At 38.5% G+C, this 13,405-nt stretch overlaps 2 protein-coding genes across 5 annotated transcripts in view; one reads left to right on the forward strand and one right to left on the reverse strand.

Annotated features, from left to right (window-relative positions):
- LOC126213313 (serine/threonine-protein kinase Pink1, mitochondrial) overlaps positions 1-3,663 on the reverse strand; it is an 84,549-nt gene extending 80,886 nt beyond the window's left edge. Inside the window, exon 1 of the mRNA XM_049940998.1 lies at positions 3,035-3,663. Within this exon, the coding sequence (XP_049796955.1) occupies positions 3,035-3,565 (531 nt within the window). The 5' untranslated portion in view covers positions 3,566-3,663. The remainder of the gene's footprint in view (positions 1-3,034) is intronic.
- Positions 3,664-3,691: 28 nt separating this feature from the next.
- Positions 3,692-13,405, forward strand: part of LOC126213314 (ubiquitin-conjugating enzyme E2 J2) — a 68,506-nt gene continuing 58,792 nt past the window's right edge. Inside the window, exons 1-2 of one of the 4 annotated variants that reach the window (XM_049941001.1) lie at positions 3,692-3,799; positions 10,306-10,495. In XM_049941001.1, the coding sequence (XP_049796958.1) occupies positions 10,374-10,495 (122 nt within the window). In that variant the 5' untranslated portion in view covers positions 3,692-3,799; positions 10,306-10,373. Of the gene's footprint in view, positions 3,800-3,888; positions 4,046-4,065; positions 4,223-4,762; positions 4,992-10,305; positions 10,496-13,405 lie in introns of those variants that run through there. The other 3 variants (XM_049940999.1, XM_049941000.1, XM_049941002.1) reach the window with 3 other exon arrangements.

Here is a 13,405-nt window from a genome sequence, read left to right on the forward strand (position 1 = left end):
CCTCATTCATAGTGCAAAGTGATCTTGGAAGGTACAGTGTCCACAACTCTGCAGTCTTCAGATTCATTGTAAACTCGATCGGATTAACGTACTTTCGTGTGCAGCCTGCTTCACCGATTTTGGGGCGACCTAGAAAAACGGTGCGACACAGCAGCGCTGGAAGCTGGACTTGATCTTGTTGATCAGCCAGACCTTTCCTTACACATATCCAGACCAGTATTGTCAGCTTCAAATTTGTCCCGAATATAATAAATTATTACACGTGTCGGTGGCCGACTTCCGTACACATTACGCCAAATTGCTGTTATACCTACATTACATTTTTGTACTACCAGTAGCACTTGCATTGCTCACATGAGAATCTTACTTCATTGACTGCTGTAATGTCATCTGCTGCAAAACGTGTGGCAAGATCTGTCAAGAAAACAATGGACTGAACTACTGCGCAAACTTGTAATGATAAGTCACTTTGTTCCAAAGATATTAATTATCAAAGAAAGTCTACATTTTTCTGGACCCCTCTGTACCTATATTTACATTGCTCCAAAGACCAAAAGTCACTTTACCTGGCATAATTAGAACAGGCAATATAAACAACTACCATATGAAAGGCTTCATCACCAATTGTAAACTCCTGAGCAACGTATTTTCATGACTGTAGAAGCACCACCAACGCCATCAGGAAGACGATACAAAATTGTAGAGCTGTTTAACCAAAAATGGAACTGATTATTTAGTATTTTTGTTTTGCTTACGTATTATACTTGTATTTATGGCATGTGTTAAATTAATGTGTGAAACTGCTTCACAAACTCAAATACAAAAAATATGGGACTTAATGACTAAAATATTTCACTTTTCAATGTTCTCGAAGTGCTAAAATAACAACTTTTTAAATGTATTCTTACTCAACAAAATGCAAGATCCAGAAATTAAACAATACAGTTTTTTTTTTTTTTTTTTTTTTTTTTAAGGATTGACCAAATGTTACTTAGAACTTTTAAAAAAGCCCAGAAAACTTATCACATTTTCACCATCACCTGTGATGTGAAGATGAATAGCCTCTCTTTAGAAGCCCCTAAAAATTCAACCACTGAAGATACTGATCCAAAGTTTGGTATATAACCATCAAAGACCATATAGAACCTTCACATCAAATTTCATTAAATATGGAGATGGCTGAGTGGGGACCTCTGGTCTCTGATGTGGAAAGACCCTAATCTAATTCATTCAGCATCTGATTTAATTAGATTACATTCAGTTAACCTTGTTTTACTCTTATTGATGTTCATCTTACACCCTCTTTTTCAAGACACTATCCATTCTGTTCAACTGCATTTTAAAGCCATTTGGTAGCTGACAAATTACAGTGTCAACGGCGAGGTATAATTATTTACTTCTACTCCCTAACTTTAATTCCTTTCCCAAATTTCTTCAGACTTCCCATACTGTTTGTTCAATGTACAGCCCTGTCTCACTTCCTTCTCAACTACTGTTTCCATATCATGCCCTTTGATTATTAAAACTGCGGTCTGGTTTCTGTACAGGTTGTAGGCAACATTTTGTTCTCACATACATACACACAGTATTTTATCCCTGCTAACTCCAGAATTTTGAACTGTAACAGTCAACACTGCGCATGAATCTAGAAATGCTACACATGTAGGTTTGGGTTTCTTCAGTCAGCTAAAATAAATCATAAGGTCACTATGGCCTAACATGTTCCTACCTCTTCCCAGTAGCTACCCGAACTCATCTTCCCTGAATTTGACTTAACAGTTTTATTCCATTCTCTTAGATCCTGCATAATTCATGTCAGTATTTTTTAGAAATAGCTTATTAAACTGATATCTTTGTAATATTCACATTTCTCAGCACCTGGCTTCTTTGTAATGGGAATTATTACATACTTTTTTTTAGTCTGAGAGTATTTTGCCTGTCTGATATATCTTGCATAAAAGGTAATATATTTTTGTAATGATTTTCGCTCCCAAGGATCCTCATAATTTTGAGGGAATATGATCTACTTGAGGTGACTTTTTCAACTTAGTTCTTTCATAGCCCTGTCAAATTCTTGATGCAATATCATTACTTCCACCTAACCTTCATTTACTGCCTCCTTTATATCTAGTGTATTGACTTCCACATTGGTTTCCCTTAGTATAGCCAACAGACACACTATATATTCCATCCACTTTCCAGCCTTACGGTACTTCAAATTTAATCCCTAAAATTTTAGGCACAAAAATTAATGTACAAGATGGCAAAGATATCTAACACTATCTTCCTGTCATGTGTCGAATATAAAACTATGGCACTGACTTAGGCATAACTGACTGCTGCAAAGACTTTCCATAACAATTTTACATTATACTCAACTTTGTTTAGTTACTGTTTGCAGAACCTGGTTCTAATAACCAGGTGTTCCAGTTACCCCGCTTCTCTGTACAACAATTACTGATCATAGACTGACATTTGAAACTAGATGTGCAGAGCCATCTGACAAACAATGGATTCCTCCCCCAGGCAACAAGATCCTTTCACTTCTCTTGTTAGGTCCTATACTTATTCATGACATGGGACAACGCTTGACTAGACCTCTATTAGCATGTAGTAAGGCACCATACATATACTAGACTACAATACTGAAGTGTTCCTTTTTACTGACACTTTCATTTTTAAAAAGCTTCACACAATTACAAACAATCGAATCACTGCAAATGATTATCTGTACTTCAAACGGAAGTTAATTAGTTTCTACATTAAAATAGCCTACATAGAAACGAATGCTTTCAAAAAGTTGTACTGGTATAAGCATCACTGCAACTATTTAAATTATTATACAAAAAGAATTAAATCTCTAGAATCTGACGTAAACAAGAAAAAAATATGAGTATGACCTCATTGTTGCTGAACATAACAGCACTGTCAATGACGTCAACCCTTTAAAAAAGTAGGGGCACATTAAGTATCAAGACACAAAAACTGAGTAGTGTTTCTTCATTATAACTTCGCATTACGATTTCATACTTACTCGAATCTCCCAGCATACGCCTTCCAGCTCATCATCCTTTGTTAGAATCCCTGTTCCCGATGCTAGACTGACGCCCACCAGCGCGAAGAAGGGGGCTGAATCTCCATACAGTAACCTCTTCGTAGCTCTCTCACGGAGTTCTGCTGACTGGGAATTTGTCACTCGCCGAAGTACGTTGTCAACAAATAAGCGTCTTGCGTGCTGGTGAAATTTATAAGCAACATTCCTCACCACAGACGCACCCCTACCTCCAGTGGGGGCGGGACTGCTTGATCCTACGGCCTTTTCGGCTGCTGACCCTCGCTTGGGCAAAATATTGAGGCCGAAACCGTCTACGACGTCGGTCTGTCGATTGTTTTGATTCGGTCTGGCGCTGCGCAGCAGTAGCCGACCATTATGGAGCAGCCTAGCTGCGGCTGCCCTGATCGACATTTCGTAGTCGTGCGCCGCCGAGCGCGCAGCCCCCGACGGCGCAAATAAAGTAGCAGAGAGGAACTTCCTAAATTTCAGGAGCTTAACGTCGAGAATCATCGATATCAAATAATACGTCGACAAACAAATTACATCGCGAAAAATCTAACTACGTCGTTCTCCAATAGAACGTCGGCCATATTACTTTCAAGGCTTCAACTGTTAAAGCAACCAATCACAATCTAGCATCGCTTTGGCGTTTGTTCCGGATATTACGTTGTAGCCCTAGTAAAATGAATTCCTCTCTACAAAAACAAAATTTGTTTATTTTACAATAAGCGATTTCGTCTCCAGGTGCGTCGAATATCTGAAAATTAATCTAGCGGAACATGAAATTGTATTGAATTAGATATATTGACTCAAAATTTGACAGTTGTTGATCTACTTTCCCTCTTCCGGCATGTTAAATGAAAAGTTTTGTAATGGTTAGATTGTCCAGTCGAATTTATCAAAGTGGTTCGGTTGTACTTTGACACGTTGTGCGGGCAGTTCAGATGTTTCCCGTAAATAGAGCAAACGCTGCGGGGAAGTCTACGAAGAGTGAGTTAGACCTCTTTATGTTTACAGTTTAGTTACAGCGTAGTGGAGTGATTGATGTTGAAAGACAATCGGAACTTTAACGTGCGGAAGTTTCTCCAGTGGTAATGACGAGAAGGAATCCTTTCGATATAACGGAGATATTTTTCGTAAAACTCTAAGAACTTCCCTGTGCTGTTGGTACGTATGCTTTGTGGAAATTTTCTTCCACCCGTCTTACGTCATTGGTTCCATACAAAAGATGGTTTTTGCATTCCCCATATCATCCTTTCCCATGTCAGCTCCACATTTCGTTGAATGCCACGCACCATACAGTAGTGTCCTTTTGAATATGGTGATTGATTCACGGGTTATTAGTTCATGATTTACAGTATTTTCTATCGAAAACTTTTACCGTTTTTGTAAATAATGCTAATCACGTTGATATTGGAACGTCAGTTTGAAATTCCAAGCAACTAATAGCTTCACTTCAGATTTTGGAATGGGTTATCTTTTTCCTCTCCGAGGTGTTGACTCCATATTTTGGGCCGATTACAGCGCTCCCTGTCGCCTGCAATAGATTGACAGACGCTGCTCATATAATCGTGTTCTATGACTCTGTATTTTTGGTAGTCTGTTTCGAACTAAGACAGTCATTTTAGTAAGATGACGTACACCTAGCAATTACTGGCATTATTCGGCGTGGATTTGACCTTGAATTACATTACTGTTCTTTTTCAGTACCCCGTGTGAACTACATAACGAAGATGTCAGCGTCGCCAAGACATTAACACCAATTTCGTGGCAAAACTGCGTGGCCACGCCTGCGTGCCCTGTCACATACAATGGCTTAACGTAAAAAAATAATAGTACGCGTAGCGGAAGCTGGATGTACTTAACACTCTCAAAGATTGACATAAATGACTTGAAATATGTAGGAGCGTGTTTGTGTACCATTTAAAATCTTGTGGTAGGTCATTGCCAAACTACTCAGCATGACTGGCAAACTGTTTTCCTTGTATGTTTTGCAGTAACAGCAGTATTGAAAAGAAAGGGAAAAAAATATGGTTTGTGTGTGTGTGTGTGTGTGTGTGTGTGTGTGTGTGTGTGTGTGTTTTAACGCTTTTGACACTAAGCAGGAACCGTCGTTCTTGTTAAAGTGTTACTGGCATATGATTCGTGATTAAAGAGCCATGTCAAATAGGAACTATTAGTTTTATAGCCCTTGTTCAAATTCTTTAACAATAGTTTAAGAATAATACCGAAATGTTATTAATCATAAAGTTCTTGTCTAATTTACCATTTAAGTCACACCATTTGAAGAATTTGTCAAGCAGCGTATTATAGTCAGAGCACAACCAACTTATTTTTGATTTTCTTGCTTTACCACTCAGCTGTTTTCTTTTCTGAAGAAATTCTTCAAACTACTGGGATGCGTTACCTTAGAGGTTAGAAAGTATCTCGGAAGTCCAGTGATCTTCGTTGCAGCTGGAACACTTTCTTGAGCTAATATAGCAGTCCTTCTCTGTAGATTGTCTCACTAGTTTTGTGCAAAAAGTGGAGAAATTACTTAAGTTTCTTTTATCAATACCTATTCGTAGTATCACATCTTGGAACAGTTTTAAGCATATTCTTACACCAAGTAGGAAAATGCTGCCCAGTAAACATTGCCAAAAGATTTCTCTACATCAACAGATGATATAAACATACTATTGCTCTCTTCAATCTGTAACCTAAGAAGCCTTTAAAATGAGTAGTGTCATATGTTCCTACATTCCTTCAAACTTGAACTGATCTTCCCCGAGGTGAAAACAAAACAGTCTCTCAATAATCACTTTGCCTCATCCCCACTTAACTCAAACATTGTCTCCCCTATACCCCCATTACCTTTCTGTAGCTCAGAACATAAATTTGAACCAAAACCAAACTGACTTTATACCGTCGCTAAAATTATGTAAGAGGTAATCAAAAAGTTTACATTCGAAGACTGTACAGCCCAGCATAGATATGGCAATACAGCAAAATCCCCGTTAGCAGTGATGTAATCACTTCACCAACTCACCGTGGTGAAGATACCCATATGGTAAAACACTTATGTCCTGCTGTGTGCAGAAGTCCGTAACTGCCAGCTGTGCATCATCACCACTTAAGAATTGTTCAGGTCTTTTTTATGAAATCCAAGACATGATAATCGTACTGAGAGAGATCGGGACTATACGGTGGGTGCTAGAGTGTCTTCCTCTTAGGTCAGTGTAGTGGGTGAGGGTGGCCTCCCAGATTGATGGGCGTCTCGTGTTGAATTGCAACTGTGGTTCACATTTGCACATGTACCACATGCGGGTCAGTAAGACACAATTGACACAGTAATCCCTTGCCTACACATTGGTGCTTGTATACCCATAACTGAGTCACACTGTTGCTTATACGCTTCAGCAACCCCCCCCCCCCCCCCCGAAATGCAAATATTTTTATTGCTGTTTATATTTTATTTATACACATTTAGTGTAATGCTGTTTCAACTGCGTAAATTGAACTTAAACCCTATGATCAGTATTTAATTTACCACTTGCCCACCCTTATTTTATTCTCTTCTGACTTAACCATAATTTTGTGTGTCTAGTGCTAACTCTGAAAGAAGCTGCTAAAGCCATACTAAACAGAGAAAAATATTGTAACTTAATAAAGATAATTTCTTTGTGTCTTATTAACTAATGATCATTTTTGTATTTTAGTATCGAGTGTTTTGGTTTTTCGAGACATCGTATTAAAAACAAAATGCCAGCAGACTTTTGTCAGGAAAGGGAAGAATTAAAACCAATACAAATATGATAACCTCTGATAGCAAAGGGAACATTTTAACCCGTCAAAACGGCCTGCTTTCGAATGTACCAGGTGTACCGGTATGAAATGAGCGTTTTTTTGTGAAAATGAAACACTAATTTTGAATTGAAAAGTAAAAACATATTATTCAAAGTACTGACCATTGCTTTGTATACATTTTGACCACCTTTCTGGCAATTTGTGGACACAACACCAATAGAAATGTTCATCTTTTGAAGCAAACCGATCAGACACCCAATTTTCGACTTCTTCGTAGGAACTGAAGTGTTCCTCAGCCAATGCGTATCCCATTAATGTAAACAAATGGTAGTCAGAAGGGGCCAAGTCTGGTGAATGTGGCGGGTGGGATAGCAGCTCACAGCCAAGTGTTTTGATTGTATCCTGAATCAGTTTTGCTTTGTGTGCAGGTGCATTGTCATGTAAAAAAAAAATTACTTTGCCATGTCTTATGGCCCATTCTGGTCTTTTTTTCGATCAGTGCGTAGTTCAAATTGATCATTTGTTGTTTGTAGTGATTAGTATTCACAGTTTCACCGGCTTTTAGAAGCTCATGATACACCACACCTTTCTTATCCCACCAAACACAGGGCATTGTCTTCTTGCCAAATAGATCTGGTTTTGCAGTCGATGTTGATGGTTGTCCCAGATTAACCCACAATTTTTCCCATTTAGGATTCTTAAAATAAACCCATTTTTCATCACCAGTAACAATTCGATGCAAAATTGATTTTCTTTCATGTCTTTGAAGCAAAATTTGACGAATGGTTTTTCAGTTTTCCATCTGTCTTTCATTCAATTCATGTGGCACCCATTTTCCACACTTTCGGATCTTTCCCATAGCTTTCAAACGGTCAGAAATTGTTTGTTGTGCAACATTTAGCATTGCTGCCATTTGTTTCTGACTCAAAGTATCATCTTCATCCAATATTGCTTGCAATTCAGCGTCTTTGATCTTTTTTGTGGTCTTCCACATTCTTCATTTCTTACATCAAAATCATTATTTCAGAACCGTTGATACCATCTTTTGCATGTTGCTTCTGATAGAGCACAATCACCATATGCTTCGACAAGCATTCGATGCGACTCTGCAGCACTTTCCCCCCCCCCCCCCCAAATGAAAACAAAAAATTAATGCTTTCTGCAAATCATCACTTTCTGGTACAAAATTCGATGGGGTGAAGTGGGGTAAGTGTAACCACGTTTTGGCATAGTTCAACTTTGACACCAAATTGCCTACTTGTTATTGAAGATATGATTTTGAAATTTCTCATGCTTACACTTTGACTTTTAAACAAAATTTTGTGATGTGAGGTTACACTTGCCCCATGGTTCGGGGCAAGTGTAACCCCGCACTGTTGTACCTATACACAGCATTGTAAAAAAGACTTGGGGTAAGTGACGTGATTACCCAATTTCTACTGAATTTGAGGGTTTTTAAATTATTAAAATATCTTAAATTTTACTCAAGATATGAACTTTTTTTGCGCACGCCTCTTTGTATATTATGAAATACACAGAAAATGTTAGCTAAACTAAAAAATAAGTGTTAGCGTAAACCATAAAACACTGAAACAAAATGCATCATAGATGATTTATTTTTGTTTTAGGCCTGTAATTTATTAGTGTAAATTCTACAAAAGTAATTTTTTCTTTAATAGGCAATTTAACAAAAATAATAAAATATCTAGTTTCAAGAGAAAAGAAAAATTCACTTTATAAGGTCACTTTCTATTATCTTTAATAGTAATTGAACTTCAGCTCCGGGTGCAATCCTTTTCTTCTTTGTTTTACCAGTGGGACTACACTGTCAGACTGTTTCCAATAATAAGCTTTCAAATGACAAATCAGAAGTTCCAGAACATAATGAAACATTGGTTAGCTTGGGAATGGTTGAGAAAGAACTCTGATACTGGGAGAACTGCAGGGCTCAGTAGATGTAGGCCTATAAAATTCTGGAGGTTGTTCAGCTGGAAGCTTCCCAAAAATCTGAGTCCTTTCTGTTAGAGATGTAGCTTCCACACAGTCTACGATGCATTATTGTGAGCTGGCAATGGATTTGTTTCTGCCAAAGACTTGGTATGAGCTACATATCTTTTATATGCCTCTGGATCATCAATTACTTCTCTACTGTAAGGGAATATTCCTGCTTTTTGAAAACCACTTTTCAACTATTCAGGTGGTGTGTCATTCCATACAGCAGTGAGGAGATTGGAAAAGTCACATTTGCTAATTTTTACCCCTTGATGATGTCTCTGTTGACGAGTTAATTTCTGGTCCCAAGTAGGTTGCACACTCTTAAACACTGCTACATCCATTGGCTGCAGGATGAATTATCATGCTCAACATTGTTGTCAGTCAAACAATGCTTCACATACTGTACTGTAATTGAAATGGTGGCATTCTTTACAGTTCTGTGTCATATTTTATAAAAGGAAACGTGGTTTAAAAATATAGTAGACTTCAATAAAAAATATGTCACACAAACTCAGTAGACCTACAAATCCAGCACATCAGGTATTCTGGTATCCATATGTACAGGAAGACCAGTTTAGTTGATCTAGTGTGATGGCAAAAACACGGTTTCGGCTCAAATAAATAAATATGTTCCGGTAAGTTTGTTTGGGGCAAGTGTAAACCCCCCCCTCCAGTTACACTTGCCCCACATGGGAAAAAGTTGGGGCAAGTGTAACCATGCCTGGCATATCAAGAGCTTTATCAGTAGAGTAAAACAAATCACATATTTGAAATTATCATGCAAAAGTTAGTTTGTAACCAAAAAATTGTGCAGTTATCTTTAAAACTGCAAAAAAGACAGACCACCAAATTCTGAGCATGTCACTCTCTCGCAGAATGAAAATGTCCAAAAATTAATTACCAATTTGTCAGATTTGACAACTTATGGTTAAATATAACAAAGATAGGAGTAAATTAACGTGTGATAGGTCAGAGGTAAAAATACAGCTTCTTTAAGGCACTATAAGCCGTGGTTACAGTAACCCCATGGTTACGCTTACCCCACTTCACCCTATTGTTAACACGATGAAAACATATGGTGTTGTTTGTTCCATGACTTGATGTATACTAAATATCTTTGACAGATGTCATACCAACCAAACGAAAAAAATTAAGCCTCGTTCACAACAAATGTTCCTTGTCGACCATTTGTATCGTAACGCTCATTTCATACCGGTACACCTGCTAGGACGAGAACGAGAATGAGTAGTAGGAGTAGGAGTAGGAGTAGGAGTCAGTCAGCCACTGACCATGACGGTCGATCACCTGGAAAGTCCAAAGATGTCAACAAGTCAGATTGCTGAAATAATGCACTATACGGACGATACGACTCGGCCGAATACCGTATAAAATTTCAGATACAGCTCACTTATCACTGTAATCGACACCTCGTGATGCCGGCTTCACGGTGTCTCCTCTCTCTCGTACAGGAATGCCTGCCTTCTGACGCGACTCACAGCTGACAGTGTGTGGTCTGCAGCAGCTGTCTCAGGTAGCGATGTCCCAGCCGCGGAAGACCAACAGCGCGACTCAGCGCCTCAAGCAAGACTACCTGCGTCTCAAGAAGGACCCGGTGCCCTACGTAGTCGCCGAGCCACTGCCGGCCAACATCTTAGAGTGGTACGCAGTAGTCTGTAAGCTTACCAAACCTCTTTTCTTGGGCTGTGCTCCTATTATTAATGGCTTTATAGTAGGTTCTTCACAATTTCACAACTGAAGCGTGCTTTACTAACTGTACTTGGCACGGACTGACTCGGATGCTCTTCATAGACGAGAGTAATAAAGAAAATTATTATTTAATAAAATGTAAACATATTACCTGTTACTTAATAATATAAAAAACAGAAAAATTAAAAGGAACAGAATAATAATAATAATGGCATAAGTTTTGTTTAGCTGACTCAGATAAAACTATAAAATGCCAAAAATAATAGGAACTGATTCATAGGATGATTTTAAGGTTACCAAAGCCAACCAGGACCTTTTAAAAAGCGAAATTTTATAATTGTGATAGTTAACAAACTAACAAGTTCTAGTGCAAATTTGCATTTTTAGAGACAGGAAGATCAGTTCTATAAAACAGTCGCACTGAATTTTAGAAATAATTACATTTTACAAACACACAAATTTAAGTATAAAGTTTTTGTGAAGTATTATTTTTGTCGAAAAGATGAGGATGAGGGCATTAAAGTGAGCTATATCAATTTAGAAACAAACAACTCTTTCGTCATTGAAAATTTCACTTTCAGTTGGTGTGTGTGTGTGTGTGTGTGTGTGTGTGTGTGTGTGTGTGTGTGTGTGTGTGTGTTTGGAAAACTACAAATATTTCTAGGTAAACTAACTAAACATTACATTCAGTAATTGGAAAACTATATAGTGAATAATAAAGTTTTGAAAATCTTGTTGAATTCAGGAAGTACATATTCTGAGATACTGTTGTTCAGAGGGTGTCCCAGGATGAGTGGCCAGAGTTCAGGTGTTTGTTTATATACTGGCCTCTGCTGCAGTCAGGATTGAACTTGTCATCTGAGATTTGGATCAATAGGCAGTTGACAACTGCTAGGTGTGATAGTTCGATCACTTTTAGTATGAAATAACTTGTTTCTGATTCTGTTGATAAGTGTTGTTGAGCATGCATTTGTTTTATAAATTAGTGATGGTGCTCTTCTTACATGTTAAAGTGTGTAAAACTAAATTACAGCACCATATAAACATGTGACGCTGTGTTTACAACCGGACATTGAGCCCAATGACTTGTGTATATTGGTACAGCTGACATTAACTGACGACCAAATTGTTGATGCTGTAACTTGAACAACTGAAAAGAACGAGAAAGATTATGGTGACAAATAAGACAATGGGCTTGTGGCTTAAGTATCACATGCAGATGATATAAATGCATTTCGTGCAGCCCTTCAGTACATTGAACAAAGCTCTACATCTACTCCATTAGACATTTTATGGGTTAGGAAATGGCAGAACATCGTGACAAAATCGAGGTTGTCGTCTGGTAAGCAAAGCAAAAGAATATTGCAGTCTTTCTTTGTCCTGTGTAAGAACAGAACATTTTTTACAATGATGGGATGTTAAACCTTAATCTTTATACCTTACTTCTAATTTTTTTAATTTTAACATTAGAGTGCAAATTAGTTGCCTGTCACTGTACTGTAATAAGGTACGTACAGATATTAAGCTTTCATTCACGGTAACATTATCTTACCAGATGATACAGATGTAATATAAACTACAAGTACCACTGCACATTACACTTTCATGTAAGATTTTTTAGTGTGTCAACATTTTGTTTGTTTAACATGCAACAATATTTCAGACAGCATTTCCTGTCGAAAATTAATAGTCAATAAGTGTCCCTCTGATAAGCTGACCCGTGTGCATAATGAGGCAGAGTACAAACAAGTAACAAGCATACTGAGAATAGTCAAGTGAGTGTACTGATAAACTGTAACAGAAGTGTGTAAATCATCAAACCTAAGACATCGCTGTGGCTCAAAAAAAGATCCTGCGAGAACGGGACTGACAAAGACTGAACGAGAATCATTGACCGTTACAGAAGTGCAACAGATCTGCAAATTGCGCCAGATTTCAATGCTGGGCCATCAACAAGTGTCAGCATGCAAACCATTTAACATAACATCATTGATACGGGCTTTTGGAGCCCATCTTATGGAGATAACCTCGTGAATCCTTGGACCCAGCATGTCAGCAGGGGACTGTTCAAGCTGGTGCAGGCTCTGTAATGGTGTGGGGCGCGTGCAGTTGGAGTGATGTGACACTCCTGGTAAGTTTAGATATGACTGACGGGTGACACATAGATAGGTATCCTGTCTGATCACCTACATCCATTCCTGTACATTGTGCATTCTGATGGATTTCGACAGTTCCAGCAGAACAGTGCAACACTCCGCATGTCCAGAATTGCTACGGAGTGGGTCCAGGAACACTCTTGTGAGTTTGAGCACTTCTGCTGGCCTCCAAACTCTCCAGACGTGAACAGTATCGAGCATATCTGGCATGCCTTGCCACGTGCTATTCAGAAGAGATCTGTACCTCCTCATAATCTTACGGTTTTATGAACAGTCCTGCAGGATTCGTGGTGTCAATTTCCTCCAGCACTACTACAGTCATTGGTCGTGTCCGTGCCACATTGTGTTGTGGCACTTCTGCGTGCTTGCAGGGGCCCCTTTCGATATTTTTGGCAGGTGTACCAGTTTCTTTGGCTCTTCAGTGTATAATAGATACTAAAATAAGAATTGCAGTGTAACTTCTGAAATTTTCTCGGCATACTATTAGTAATTATAATCAGCCGCAACCCCGTGACATTCTGCTGTGACATTTTGACCCAGCGGCATCTGGCCATCTTCACATCTTCAGGTGAGTAGACAACTACTGAAGAGACCAGGTGCATTCACGGTATTTATGCCGAATATCGTGCACGCAAAATGTGCTGACATCTTTGAGTGCATCCATCAGATGATGACGCGTGCAGGATAGCCTTATAAATTGTGGCAA

Source organism: Schistocerca nitens, chromosome 11 (assembly GCF_023898315.1).
Source record: "Schistocerca nitens isolate TAMUIC-IGC-003100 chromosome 11, iqSchNite1.1, whole genome shotgun sequence".
Lineage (NCBI taxonomy): Eukaryota > Metazoa > Arthropoda > Insecta > Orthoptera > Acrididae > Schistocerca > Schistocerca nitens.